At 44.7% G+C, this 15,000-nt stretch overlaps 2 protein-coding genes across 2 annotated transcripts in view; both read left to right on the plus strand.

Annotated features, from left to right (window-relative positions):
- folr (folate receptor) overlaps window positions 1–1,464 on the plus strand; it is a 23,979-nt gene extending 22,515 nt beyond the window's left edge. The window contains exon 4 of the mRNA XM_079611105.1: window positions 1,065–1,464. Coding sequence (XP_079467231.1) covers window positions 1,065–1,342 — 278 coding nt within the window. The 3' untranslated portion in view covers window positions 1,343–1,464. The remainder of the gene's footprint in view (window positions 1–1,064) is intronic.
- Window positions 1,465–2,764: 1,300 nt separating this feature from the next.
- inppl1a (inositol polyphosphate phosphatase-like 1a) overlaps window positions 2,765–15,000 on the plus strand; it is a 61,640-nt gene continuing 49,404 nt past the window's right edge. The window contains exon 1 of the mRNA XM_079611044.1: window positions 2,765–3,170. Within this exon, the coding sequence (XP_079467170.1) occupies window positions 3,031–3,170 (140 nt within the window). The 5' untranslated portion in view covers window positions 2,765–3,030. The remainder of the gene's footprint in view (window positions 3,171–15,000) is intronic.

Here is a 15,000-nt window from a genome sequence, read left to right on the forward strand (position 1 = left end):
TCTGAGATAACACACACACACCTGAAAGGGGTTTATTCTGAGATAACACACACACACACACCTGAAGGGGGTTTATTCTGAGATAACACACACACACCTGAAGGGGTTTATTCTGAGATAACACACACACACCTGAAGGGGTTTATTCTGAGATAACACACACACACCTGAAAGGGGTTTATTCTGAGATAACACACACACACACACACCTGAAAGGGGTTTATTCTGAGATAACACACTCACACCTGAAGGGGGTTTATTCTGAGATAACACACACACACCTGAAAGGGGTTTATTCTGAGATAACACACTCACACCTGAAGGGGGTTTATTCTGAGATAACACACACACACCTGAAAGGGGTTTATTCTGAGATAACACACTCACACCTGAAGGGGGTTTATTCTGAGATAACACACACACACCTGAAAGGGGTTTATTCTGAGATAACACACACACACACACCTGAAAGGGGTTTATTCTGAGATAACACACACACACCTGAAAGGGGTTTATTCTGAGATAACACACTCACACCTGAAGGGGGTTTATTCTGAGATAACACACACACACACACACACCTGAAAGGGGTTTATTCTGAGATAACACACACACACACACCTTAAAGGGGTTTATTCTGAGATAACACACACACACACACACCTGAAGGGGGTTTATTCTGAGATAACACACACACACCTGAATGGGGTTTATTCTGAGATAACACACACACACACACACACACCTGAAAGGGGTTTATTCTGAGATAACACACACACACCTGAATGGGGTTTATTCTGAGATAACACACACACACACACCTGAAGGGGGTTTATTCTGAGATAACACACACACTCACACACACACACACACCTGAAAGGGGTTTATTCTGAGATAACACACACACACACACCTGAAGGGGGTTTATTCTGAGATAACACACACACGCACACACACACACACACGCACACACCTGAAGGGGGTTTATTCTGAGATCACACACACACACACACACCTGAACTCTTGCGCGCTGTGAGATGACCTCTGACCCCTGACCCCTGCAGGCACTAACCGCTGTCCGCGAGACTCCCAGTGCCGCCGCTGGACCGAGGTCTTCGCCAGCGCTCAGCACATGTGTGAGAACATCTGGTCGAACTCCTACAAGTTCACGGCGCTCGGCAGAGGCAGCGGCCGCTGCATGCAGATGTGGTTCAACGGAACCAACCCCAACAGGAGAGTGGCCGAATATTACCTGACGGGTGATGCGGAGACGGTCGCCATGGCAACAGGCCTGCGTGTGTGTGCGTGTGTGTGTGCGCTTCTCGTGATGATGCTGCGCTGACATCATCTCCCCGAATGCTGGACACACCACGAACATCTGGACTTATTTCTCTCTGATGCATGTCAAAATCCCCCAGAATGCATCTCATTCCACACTGTTATGTGCGGATAAATGTTTATATCAAATAAAAAATAATAATATAATATTTGTTTAAGCCTGTTTCATTTGGGAATCCATGTGGCCTTATTAATAAGGTAATATGATGTGAACTATTTCATGATACGGATTAGTTAAAACTTTCTGGGAAGTCTTTAGATCATATTTGGCTGATAAGTATTAATTATTTCACATAGTTTAACAGCGTCATTTAATAAATACAAAAAAAGGAAACATAATTTTTTTTTATAAATGCATAAAATTAAATTAAATATGGAAATAAATACATGTGGGAATGAATACCGGTAGGCCTACATATAAAAAATAAATGACTGCATAAATAAATAAAAGTTCAACAGAATAGAACAAAATAATAGAAATACTGAAAATAATAAATGAAGGAAAACATGAATTAAATTAATAATTAGATGTATTTGTTTTATCAAGTCATCTATTTCTTTATTTTATTTCATCTTCTTCTTCTTTATTAATGTATTTTTAATTTCTGTAGGTTGGAGCCTCCATACATAAATGGCATTTAAAAAATATGAAAGTAACAAATACTAATATTAAAGCTCACTGAAAAACTAGCTGGTTTTTATTATATATAAACTGTATATAATTATTATTATTATGGATGGATGGATGGATGGATGGATGGATGGATGGATAGATAGATAGATAGATAGATAGATAGATAGATAGATAGATAGATAGATAGATAGATAGATAGATAGATAGATAGATAGATAGATAGATAGATAGATTGATAGATAGATAGATAGATAGATAGATAGATAGATAGATAGATAGATAGATAGATAGATAGATAGATAGATAGGCGTTGATGTGTGTTGTCTGTGTGTGTGAAACGGACTCAACACACTCTGGCGGAAGTGTGAGGTGTGTCACCAAGTTTTGTCAGCGACTGTAAAGAGTGTATGCTATTATTACATCATTGTTGCATAAATTGATACCCATTTTTTTCTCACATTAAAACAATTACACAATTTCTTATTTTCTATTTTTTGTCATCCAATCTAAATTAAAATATTGTACAAAAAAATGTCTATTGTCCATTAATTATGTATGAACTGATTGTTTGTTCTATACTGTAATAGTATTGTTGCTGTATATATAAATGAAACATATTATTAATATTACATTGAACTGTTGAGTGAAGTGAACAGAATAAACCACACTGACAAACGCGCCTTATCTTTATGGCACAGAAAAATAAACAAAACCTGTATCATAAATAAATAATTTCAAAAAAACTCCCTAAGAGATATTGTATAATTATGTGACAACTTGCCCCAGTGCGTCAGACACCAGCGCGCGCGTGTGTGTGTGCGCTCGCCGTGTCTCCGTGCGCCCCTGCTGTTGGATGTGAGCTGCTGTTGTGTGTGTTTTCTCTCTCATGGAGGATTTTCAGGAACTAACAGGAAAGCAGGAGAAACTCTGAAACTTTAAACGCTCGAGCGGTGCGAGCGAGCGTGCGTGCGGCTGACGCGCGGCCCCTGCGCCGCGTCAATTCGCAGTGGATCCGGGAGTGTGTGTGTGTGTTTTTGTGAGGATTTGTGTATTCCGCGATGGCCGGAGCGAGTGTGTGGTATCACCGGGATCTGAGTCGCGCCGCGGCGGAGGAGTTGCTCGCGCGAGCCGGGCGCGATGGGAGTTTCCTGGTGCGGGACAGCGAGAGCGTCAACGGCGCGTACGCGCTATGCGTGCTGTAAGACTCATGCTTTTCTATTATACTTACTTTATATATCCATAACGCACTATATTTAGTTAGTTTGTGAACTTTCTTGCTTTCTTTCTTTCTTGCTTTCACACCCTGTCTACGCTGAAAGCGAGCGACGCGTCTTTAAACAGGAGCGTTGTAGTCTTACATGAGCCTGTACATGAATGCACGAGCCACATATTGTTTTATAAAGTTGTATTTTAGAGTTTAGACGATTTAATATTTGCTTAGTGCCCAATATTAGGCTATTAGTCCTCTCTTTGTTTTGTGTTATTGTTTTATAATGCGTGTCATCATAGTGTAGTTTGGTTGCAAAGCAGAGCGTTATGAGGGTTTATGTACAGTAAATTTCACTTGAAGGTACTAGTGTAAAATCCAAACACTTGAGTTGGCACGCGGGAGCCGCAGAGGTCACGTGACCAGTCTGCCCTCCACCTCATCATGCATAAAAATAACTACATGCACCACTGTGAGCAACAGGCCAGTAGCAGCTCGGTATTCTTCTCTCCATGCTCATGGAAAACACTCTCTGGAATTGTTCTGCATGCGTGGAAAAGCTATGCATGCGTTTATATCATGCGTTTTTGGTTAAACTCATTGCATTGCTAGGAACTTGATGTCTGACCTCAAAGTTGAGTCGATGCATTGGTTAACCAGTGTCCTAATGATTTATGTTGACCATGCAAAACATTTTCATGTTATTTATTTTTTATAAACATCTGTTTGTAATCACTGTAAAGGACTGTGAAGGTCAATGGCAGATACATCTTGAGTATTTTTTGCAAGGTGGTGATTGCGTATGAATTTGCACGATGTGATTCGCATGGAAATTTACGATTTTTAGAGAGAAACAAAACATAGGAATGAAGTTGCACCACTTTCTTGACGTATGAATTCGTACAAAAAAAACGTAAAATAAGCATGAAGGCTCACCACTAACCTAACCGTCTTTGGGACAAAAGCAGATTATACGAAATCTTATGAATGAGATTGGCTAATTCATATGAATGTGTACGATGTGATTACTATGAAAATGTACGAGCTTTCAGAAAACACATAAGCATGAAGGTGCACCACTAAACCGAACCGTCTTTGGGGCGAAAGCAGATCGTATGAAAACATGTGAATTCGTACAATGTGATTTGAATGGAAACCCAGACAGCAACATAGTTTCGCAGAACACAAAATCCAGGGGGAGGAGTTGGATCCAGATCCAACTCCTCCCCCCTTACATATACCTAAACCTACCAATCTCCACCCCTTAGATCTGGATCCAACTCCGCCCCCTGGATCTCGCGTACTGCAGTGAGGTGCTATTGAGATATGGGCCGGATGCAATATTTTTTCCCCCCAGGATGGTAGGGGAAGGTACCGCCTTTTTCGCCTCTGATTGGCTAGTAGGGCTCTCCTCTGATTGGTTATTTGATTTGGCCGGGAAATGTCATCTAACCCGACCCCTAAACCTACCCATCACACTCTTTTAGTGTCTTTTAGTCCCGTATAGTCAACCCTGATTGGTCTTAACCCCAGTGACGGGTAGGTTTAGGGGCGGGGTTAGGGGTAGGCTATCGTATAATTGGTCTTAACCCCAGTGACGGGTAGGTTTAGGGGCGGGGTTAGGGGTAGGCTATCGTATAATTGGTCTTAACCCCAGTGACGGGTAGGTTTAGGGGCGGGGTTAGGGGTAGGCCATCGTATGATTGGTCTTAACCCCAGTGACGGGTAGGTTTAGGGGCGGGGTTAGGGGTAGGCCATCGTATAATTGGTCTTAACCCCAGTGACGGGTAGGTTTAGGGGCGGGGTTAGGGGTAGGCCATCGTATGATTGGTCTTAACCCCAGTGACGGGTAGGTTTAGGGGCGGGATTAGGGGTAGGCCATCGTATAATTGGTCTTAACCCCAGTGACGGGTAGGTTTAGGGGCGGGATTAGGGGTAGGCCATCGTATGATTGGTCTTAACCCCAGTGACGGGTAGGTTTAGGCTATCGTATAATTGGTCTTAACCCCAGTGACGGGTAGGTTTAGGGGCGGTGTTAGGCGTAGGCCATCGTTTGATTGGTCTTAACCCCAGTGATGGGTAGGTTTAGGGGCGGGATTAGGGGTAGGCCATCGTATAATTGGTTTTAACCCCAGTGACGGGTAGGTTTAGGGGCGGGATTAGGGGTAGGCCATCGTATAATTGGTCTTAACCCCAGTGACGGGTAGGTTTAGGGGCGGGATTAGGGGTAGGCCATCGTATGATTGGTCTTAACCCCAGTGACGGGTAGGTTTAGGGGCGGGATTAGGGGTAGGCCATCGTATAATTGGTCTTAACCCCAGTGACGGGTAGGTTTAGGCTATCGTATGATTGGTCTTAACCCCAGTGACGGGTAGGTTTAGGGGCGGGGTTAGGCGTAGGGCATCATATGATTGGTCTTAACCCCAGTGACGGGTAGGTTTAGGGGCGGGGTTAGGTGTAGGCCATCGTATGATTGGTCTTAACCCCAGTGACGGGTAGGTTTAGGGGCGGGGTTAGGCGTAGGCCATCGTTTGATTGGTCTTAACCCCAGTGATGGATAGGTTTAGGGGCGGGGTTAGGGGTCAGGACGAGCGTCAGTCTGCGTGTAGAACGAACGAGAGCGCAAGTGGTTTTTTCTTAATATTCAGTTCTCTTGTTGTTTAGTGTATTATTTTCCAGAAAGTAGGGCTATTTTCGATTCTCCTTTACCCTCCCTTGTTTTGGCTTCTGCTACTCTGAGCAATTCCAGAACTTTGTATTTTGAGCACTTCTTGCGTTATTTTTGCTTCTTCACGATGACTCGCTTGTTGTAGTCCTCAGTTGTAAGTCGCTTTGGATAAAGGCGTCTGCTAAATGACTAAATGTAAATGTAAATGTTAGGGGTAGGCCATCGTATGATTGGTCTTAACTCCAGTGACGGGTAGGTTTAGGGGCGGGGTTAGGGGTAGGCCACCGTATGTTTGGTCTTAACCCCAGCGACTGGTAGGTTAAGGGGCGGGGTTTGGGGTAGGTCATCGTATGATTGGTCTTAACCCTAGTGACGGGTAGGTTTAGGGACGGGGTTAGGGGTAGGCCACCGTATGATTGGTCTTTCTTAACCTCAGCGACTGGTAGGTTAAGGGGCGGGGTTTGGGGTAGGCCATCGTATGATTGGTCTTAAGCCCAGTGACGGGTAGGTTTAGGGGCGGGGTTAGGGGTAGGCCATCGTATGATTGGTCTTAACCCTAGTGACGGGTAGGTTTAGGGGCGGGGTTAGGGGTAGGCCACCGTATGATTGGTCTTAACCCCAGCGACTGGTAGGTTAAGGGGCGGGGTTTGGGGTAGGCCATCGTATGATTGGTCTTAACCCTTGTGACGGGTAGGTTTAGGGGCGGGGTTAGGGGTAGGCCATCGTATGATTGGTCTTAACCCCAGTGACGGGTAGGTTTAGGGGCAGGGTTAGGGGTAGGCCATCGTATAATTGGTCTTAACCCCAGTGACGGGTAGGTTTAGGGGCGGGATTAGGGGTAGGCCATCGTATAATTGGTCTTAACCCCAGTGACGGGTAGGTTTAGGGGCGGGATTAGGGGTAGGCCATCGTATGATTGGTCTTAACCCCAGTGACGGGTAGGTTTAGGGGCGGGATTAGGGGTAGGCCATCGTATAATTGGTCTTAACCCCAGTGACGGGTAGGTTTAGGCTATCGTATAATTGGTCTTAACCCCAGTGACGGGTAGGTTTAGGGGCGGGGTTAGGCGTAGGCCATCGTTTGATTGGTCTTAACCCCAGTGATGGGTAGGTTTAGGGGCGGGATTAGGGGTAGGTCATCGTATAATTGGTCTTAACCCCAGTGACGGGTAGGTTTAGGGGCGGGATTAGGGGTAGGCCATCGTATGATTGGTCTTAACCCCAGTGACGGGTAGGTTTAGGGGCGGGATTAGGGGTAGGCCATCGTATAATTGGTCTTAACCCCAGTGACGGGTAGGTTTAGGCTATCGTATAATTGGTCTTAACCCCAGTGACGGGTAGGTTTAGGGGCGGGGTTAGGCGTAGGGCATCATATGATTGGTCTTAACCCCAGTGACGGGTAGGTTTAGGGGCGGGGTTAGGTGTAGGCCATCGTATGATTGGTCTTAACCCCAGTGACGGGCAGGTTTAGGGGCGGGGTTAGGCGTAGGCCATCGTTTGATTGGTCTTAACCCCAGTGATGGGTAGGTTTAGGGGCGGGGTTAGGGGTAGGCCATCGTATGATTGGTCTTAACTCCAGTGACGGGTAGGTTTAGGGGCGGGGTTAGGGGTAGGCCACCGTATGATTGGTCTTAACCCCAGCGACTGGTAGGTTAAGGGGCGGGGTTTGGGGTAGGTCATCGTATGATTGGTCTTAACCCTAGTGACGGGTAGGTTTAGGGGCGGGGTCAGGGGTAGGCCACCGTATGATTGGTCTTTCTTAACCTCAGCGACTGGTAGGTTAAGGGGCGGGGTTTGGGGTAGGCCATCGTATGATTGGTCTTAAGCCCAGTGACGGGTAGGTTTAGGGGCGGGGTTAGGGGTAGGCCATCGTATGATTGGTTTTAACCCTAGTGACGGGTAGGTTTAGGGGCGGGGTTAGGGGTAGGCCACCGTATGATTGGTCTTAACCCCAGCGACTGGTAGGTTAAGGGGCGGGGTTAGGGGTAGGCCATCGTATGATTGGTTTTAACCCTAGTGACGGGTAGGTTTAGGGGCGGGGTTAGGGGTAGGCCACCGTATGATTGGTCTTAACCCCAGCGACTGGTAGGTTAAGGGGCGGGGTTAGGGGTAGGCCACCGTATGATTGGTCTTAACCCCAGCGACTGGTAGGTTTAGGGGCGGGGTTTGGGGTAGGCCATCGTATGATTGGTCTTAACCCTTGTGACGGGTAGGTTTAGGGGCGGGGTTAGGGGTAGGCCATCGTATGATTGGTCTTAACCCCAGTGACGGGTAGGTTTAGGGGCGGGGTTAGGGGTAGGCCATCGTATGATTGGTCTTAACCCCAGCGACAGGTAGGTTTAGGGGCGGGGTTAGGGGTAGGCCATTGTGTGGTCCGGATAACCGTATAGTACCCTCTCTCTCACACACACACACACACACACACACTAACCAATCGGAGGAGAGCCAGTCTAGCCAATCAGAGGCGAAAAAGGCGGCACCTTCCCCTACCACCCTGGGAAAAAAATATTGCGTGCCGGATCTGGGCCAAATCTATGGTGATGTCTGGGAATGTACGAGTTTTTGAAAAACACGTAAGGATGAAGGTGCACCACCAAAAACCGTCAGTTGGGCGCAAGCAGATCGTACGAAAACATAAGAATGAGATTGTATGAATTCGTAGGCTACAATGTTATTTGTACGAAAACGTACGATTTCTAAAAACACGAAGGTTCACCTCTAATCTAACCGTCTTTGGGACGAAAGCATCTCGCATGACGACAGACGAATGAGATTGGCTAATTCTATGAATTTGTACGATGTGATTTGAATGTACGAATTTTCGAAAAACACGCAACGATGAAGGTGCACCACCAAAATCCGTGAGTTGTATGAAAACATACTAAGGAGATTGGCAGATTCATCTTAATTCGTACAATTTTATTTGTATGTTTTTGTACAATCTGCTTTTGTCCCAAAGACGGTTAGACTGTGATGTGAAACTTCATGCTTGCACGTTTTTTAGAAATCTTACGTTTTTGTACAAATAACATTGGCTAATTCATACGTATTTGTACGATTTTTAAAAATGCGTAAGAATGAAATCTAACCGTCTTTGTGACGAAAGCACATCGTATGATGAAAACAACTGAGATTGGCTAATTCGTATGAATTCGCACGACGTGATTTCTATGAAAAATTCAGAGTCCAGAATCTGAATCCACAACGCTGATGCATTTCAAGGAAATATATGTTATTTCCTCTCTATTCAATTCAAATTCAGGTCATGTGCAGCTCTGTGGTTTCCACCAGAACACTGCGTTCATTAACCGCCGGTTTGCATGACTTTGTGGTTCGTGTCAGGGATCCTCTTATCATCGTTTGGCTGAGTTGATTCTTTGGAGGTGAATAAAGTTATTGATGTTATAAACGTTCTCACTCAGAACTTTGCCTAAGGTTCAGGCAACGTTATAAACAAACGTTCTTCCAGTAACGTTAAAGGCCTTTCCTTCAAAGTTATCTGGTTTTTAAAGAATTAAAATTTCCTGATAATTTACTCTCCCTCACGTCATCCAAGATGTCCATGTCTTTCTTTCTTCAGTGGAGAAGAAATGAAGGTTTTTGAGCAACACACTCCAGGATGTTCTCCATATAGTGACTTCAATGGTCCAGCGGGTCGAAGGTCCAGATGTGAGTTTCAGTGCAACGATCCCAGCCGAGGAATAAGAGTCTCATCTAGACACACCTGCGGCCATTTTATAACAAAACAAATATACTTTTAACCACAGATGCTCATCTTGCACGTTCAAGACTTCACGCATTATGTAACCCTAACCCTACAAATTTTTTTTTTTTTTCCATCTCGAACTTTAAAATCGTCCGACATCAATGTTTTACCTTTTATTAATTTTTTGTAAAAGGCGTTGGACTCAGTCTTTGCATGTTGTCTTTGTAAACAATATTGGTTCCTCCCCCTACGTCACATGTGACCTTTCAACGTGATTCCGTGTGTCTCACACAGCTCGTGCAAGATGAGAATCTGTGGTTAAAAGTATATAAATGTTTATTTTGTTATAAAATGGCGGCTGGTTTGTCTAGATAAGACTCTTATTCCTCGGCTGGGATCGTTGCACTGAAACTCACATCTGGACCTTCGACCCGCTGGACCATTGAAGTCACTATATGGAGAACATCCTGGAGTGTGTTCCTCACAAACCTTCACACTGAAGAAAGAAAGACATCTTGGATGACGTGGAGGAGAGTAAACTATCAGGAGATTTTAATTCTAAAACTAATCCTTTAATAATGTCCTCAAAACATTAGCACAAAACCCTTATTTATGCATCGTTTACGCCACATTTTTCTGAAAGGTTTTAGTTGGAAACGTTCATCGTTTTTTAAATGTTACTACTTGTTTCAGAACGAACATTCAAAAGTAACATTCCCATAATATTTGCAGAATGAGAAAACGGAATGTTTGCCTAATGATTGCATAACCAAGAACAAAAATGTTTTTTAAAGTATTTAAAAAAATGGACATTCAGAAATAATGGGAACATTAGCAAAACGTTCTTAGAAAAGATTGTCGTCAGCTGTGTATAAGTTGGGAATTAAAGCCGTATATGAGGTGCATGTCTAGCTCGTGTTCTCCTCCGAGCCTGTTGACTATGTTGATGGTTTTGAAATGCAGGCGGTGAACTCGAGACGGTGTTTACACGTCAGAACACGCTCGCATTTCACCAGAGGGCTCGAGATGTTCCTCACACACACACAGGGAGATCCATGCTGGGATACTCAAGCCAGAACAAGTTTCTGTGTGTGTGTGTGTGTGTGTGTGTGTGTGTGTGTGTGTGTGTGTGTGTGTGTGTGTGTGGGCTGGCACAACAGATGAACTATTTTAAGCAGTTGTTGGTGCATCTCTCGTGCCAGCTGTGAAAAACTGAATGAGGTTCTTTTCTCCAAGACTTATTTACTACGTGGATGAAGGGATTTCCGGTGTTGTCGTTTCTTGGCTTTCCTCTTATCTCCCTGATAGACAGTTCAGGGTTCGTACTTGACTTTTTGAAATGTAAGTGCTGGAAAACCATTGAAAACAGCCATATTTATAAAAAGGTACTTGAATTATTGAAATACGATATCGATATTGAAATATCGATAATACAATCTTTTCACACAGAGTGAACACTGCAGCCCGTCTGGTATAGATATAGAGCCACTTCGCATGTCTATGAGTGTGATATTGCTCATAAATATCCAAGAATATGATACATCTTTAATTTTTCAGGTCAATCATATATTCAAGGGAGAAAAAGTCAGTTTGAATAAGGAAGGTGATATCTTTGTCATAGTGTCTTTCAATGGTTAAAGTTTTCACTTTATTTACTACCACTTTGTTTTATTTTTGTTTATCTATTTACCTTTTTTTAGAATTTGAAAAATAATATATTGTTTTTTTGATAAGTGAGATCTCTGATTGTAGTCCTTGAAAACCAAAAAAGTAGTGTTTGAAAACTCCTGGAATTTCATTTTACAGTGTCTGTACGAACCCTGACAGTTTTACATTTCAATAGAGGATTTGTGATCTCCTACCAAGGAAGCAAGGTGTGCCTCAGGGTTCGGTTTTGGGTCCGTTATCATTCCTCATCTATCTACATACTATTTATAGGTCAGATTTTGCATAAAAATGGTTTTAAATGTCATTTCTACTCTGATTACATCCAAATCCATACAATCTGTAAGCCTGCTCTATCCACTCAACATTTATACTTGTGTGAATGAAATAAAAAGGTAGTCCAACATAGGGAATGGTTATTCAACATTTTCTTATCAGGTCAATAAAAATAATATAAAAAATGATCATATATCGGCCGATACCGATATGGTGGCAGATATATATATCTATATCTGCCACCATATCGGTATCGGCCGATATATGATCATTTTTAATATTATTTTTATTGACCTGATAAGAAAATGTGCCCGATACATTAAAGCCGATAAATAATGTATTATTTCCTTCAGCTGATACGCTTCAGGCGCGCACTTGTTCAACATGATGGTTTTGAATTGCTTGAAATATGATTGGAATCATTTCAAAAAAGGTAAATACAGTGAAGTCTGTCATATCGGCTACCTAACATCATAATGAGAACATTATAATGGTGTGTTTGGGATGTGGGGTTTAATGGTGAGACTTTTGTTTTTGTAATCAGGCTCTCAAAAATTATATAAAAAATTTGGATTTAGATATATTGGCTATCGGCTTTCAAAATATAAAGAATTATCGGTTATCGGTATCGGCCAAAATGTTCACATCGGTGCATCCCTAATCGCTGGATCTCCTTCATTTCCAGCATTAGTCACCTGTGAGCTATTACTGTCATCATACCATCATCAGGTTTGAGGAATGGTTCATGTCTGAAGCACAAACGCCGGATAACCGTCAGGGCTAGTTCTAGTGAGGATTGGGTAAACTGCACTATCATCACCATCACCATCACTGTCATTATGAGACACAAGTGATGTTTTCACAGGAAATGAGGGCGTTATTTGGAACGTTCGTTTCTTACATCCTTATTTTTTCTTTCATGTTTGTGTTTGGAAAGTGTGTGTTTCTCATCGGACATATTCAGCCTGATCGTACCCAGTGCTATTTGAGATACCATTAGTTTTATTAATATTTTGAATTTTTTTTTATTTTTTTTTAATTTAATGCAATTTTGTTTTTGCAATTATTATCAGCTTTTTTAAATATTTTTTTAGTTTTTATAAATTTTTATAAAATTAAGTAAAAACATTTCAGGTGGCATTTATTTTATTTCAAAGTTAAATGTATAGGCCTGTCAAGGTCATGGATTTTGTGCTGATGATTAACAAATTACTGAATGTAATTTAAAGCGGAGTGTGTGTAGTCTGAGGAGGAGCGGAGTGTGTGTAGTCTGAGGAGGAGCGGAGTGTGTGTAGTCTGAGGAGGAGCGGAGTGTGTGTAGTCTGAGGAGGAGCGGAGTGTGTGTAGTCTGAGGAGGAGCGGAGTGTGTGTAGTCTGAGGAGTGTGTGTAGTCTGAGGAGGAGCGGAGTGTGTGTAGTCTGAGGAGTGTGTGTAGTCTGAGGAGTGTGTGTAGTCTGAGGAGGAGCGGAGTGTGTGTAGTCTGAGGAGTGTGTGTAGTCTGAGGAGGAGAGGAGTGTGTGTAGTCTGAGGAGAAGCGGAGTGTGTGTAGTCTGAGGAGTGTGTGTAGTCTGAGGAGGAGCAGAGTGTGTGTAGTCTGAGGAGGAGCAGAGTGTGTGTAGTCTGAGGAGGAGCGGAGTGTGTGTAGTCTGAGGAGGAGCGGAGTGTGTGTAGTCTGAGGAGGAGCGGAGTGTGTGTAGTCTGAGGAGGAGCGGAGTGTGTGTAGTCTGAGGAGTGTGTGTAGTCTGAGGAGGAGCGGAGTGTGTGTAGTCTGAGGAGTGTGTGTAGTCTGAGGAGTGTGTGTAGTCTGAGGAGTGTGTGTAGTCTGAGGAGTGTGTGTAGTCTGAGGAGTGTGTGTAGTCTGAGGAGTGTGTGTAGTCTGAGGAGTGTGTGTAGTCTGAGGAGTGTGTGTAGTCTGAGGAGTGTGTGTAGTCTGAGGAGTGTGTGTAGTCTGAGGAGTGTGTGTAGTCTGAGGAGTGTGTGTAGTCTGAGGAGTGTGTGTAGTCTGAGGAGTGTGTGTAGTCTGAGGAGTGTGTGTAGTCTGAGGAGTGTGTGTAGTCTGAGGAGTGTGTGTAGTCTGAGGAGGAGCAGTGTGTGTGTAGTCTGAGGAGTGTGTGTAGTCTGAGGAGAAGCGGAGTGTGTGTAGTCTGAGGAGGAGCGGAGTGTGTGTAGTCTGAGGAGGAGCGGAGTGTGTGTAGTCTGAGGAGGAGCGGAGTGTGTGTAGTCTGAGGAGTGTGTGTAGTCTGAGGAGTGTGTGTAGTCTGAGGAGTGTGTGTAGTCTGAGGAGAAGCGGAGTGTGTGTAGTCTGAGGAGGAGCGGAGTGTGTGTAGTCTGAGGAGGAGCGGAGTGTGTGTAGTCTGAGGAGGAGCGGAGTGTGTGTAGTCTGAGGAGGAGCGGAGTGTGTGTAGTCTGAGGAGTGTGTGTAGTCTGAGGAGGAGCGGAGTGTGTGTAGTCTGAGGAGGAGCGGAGTGTGTGTAGTCTGAGGAGGAGCGGAGTGTGTGTAGTCTGAGGAGGAGCGGAGTGTGTGTAGTCTGAGGAGGAGCGGAGTGTGTGTAGTCTGAGGAGGAGCGGAGTGTGTGTAGTCTGAGGAGGAGCGGAGTGTGTGTAGTCTGAGGAGTGTGTGTAGTCTGAGGAGTGTGTGTAGTCTGAGGAGTGTGTGTAGTCTGAGGAGTGTGTGTAGTCTGAGGAGTGTGTGTAGTCTGAGGAGTGTGTGTAGTCTGAGGAGTGTGTGTAGTCTGAGGAGTGTGTGTAGTCTGAGGAGTGTGTGTAGTCTGAGGAGGAGCAGTGTGTGTGTAGTCTGAGGAGTGTGTGTAGTCTGAGGAGAAGCGGAGTGTGTGTAGTCTGAGGAGGCGCGTAGTGTGTGTAGTCTGAGGAGAAGCGGAGTGTGTGTAGTCTGAGGAGGCGCGGAGTGTGTGTAGTCTGAGGAGGAGCGGAGTGTGTGTAGTCTGAGGAGGAGCGGAGTGTGTGTAGTCTGAGGAGAAGCGGAGTGTGTGTAGTCTGAGGAGGAGCGGAGTGTGTGTAGTCTGAGGAGGAGCGGAGTGTGTGTAGTCTGAGGAGGAGCGGAGTGTGTGTAGTCTGAGGAGGAGCGGAGTGTGTGTAGTCTGAGGAGAAGCGGAGTGTGTGTAGTCTGAGGAGGCGCGGAGTGTGTGTAGTCTGAGGAGGAGCGGAGTGTGTGTAGTCTGAGGAGGAGCGGAGTGTGTGTAGTCTGAGGAGGAGCGGAGTGTGTGTAGTCTGAGGAGGAGCGGAGTGGGTGTAGTCTGAGGAGGAGCGGAGTGTGTGTAGTCTGAGGAGTGTGTGTAGTCTGAGGAGGAGCGGAGTGTGTGTAGTCTGAGGAGTGTGTGTAGTCTGAGGAGGAGCAGTGTGTGTGTAGTCTGAGGAGTGTGTGTAGTCTGAGGAGTGTGTGTAGTCTGAGGAGTGTGTGTAGTCTGAGGAGTGTGTGTAGTCTGAGGAGTGTGTGTAGTCTGAGGAGGAGCGGAGTGTGTGTAGTCTGAGGAGGCGCGTAGTGTGTGT

Source organism: Phoxinus phoxinus, assembly GCF_949152265.1.
Source record: "Phoxinus phoxinus genome assembly, chromosome: 4".
Taxonomy (NCBI): domain Eukaryota; kingdom Metazoa; phylum Chordata; class Actinopteri; order Cypriniformes; family Leuciscidae; genus Phoxinus; species Phoxinus phoxinus.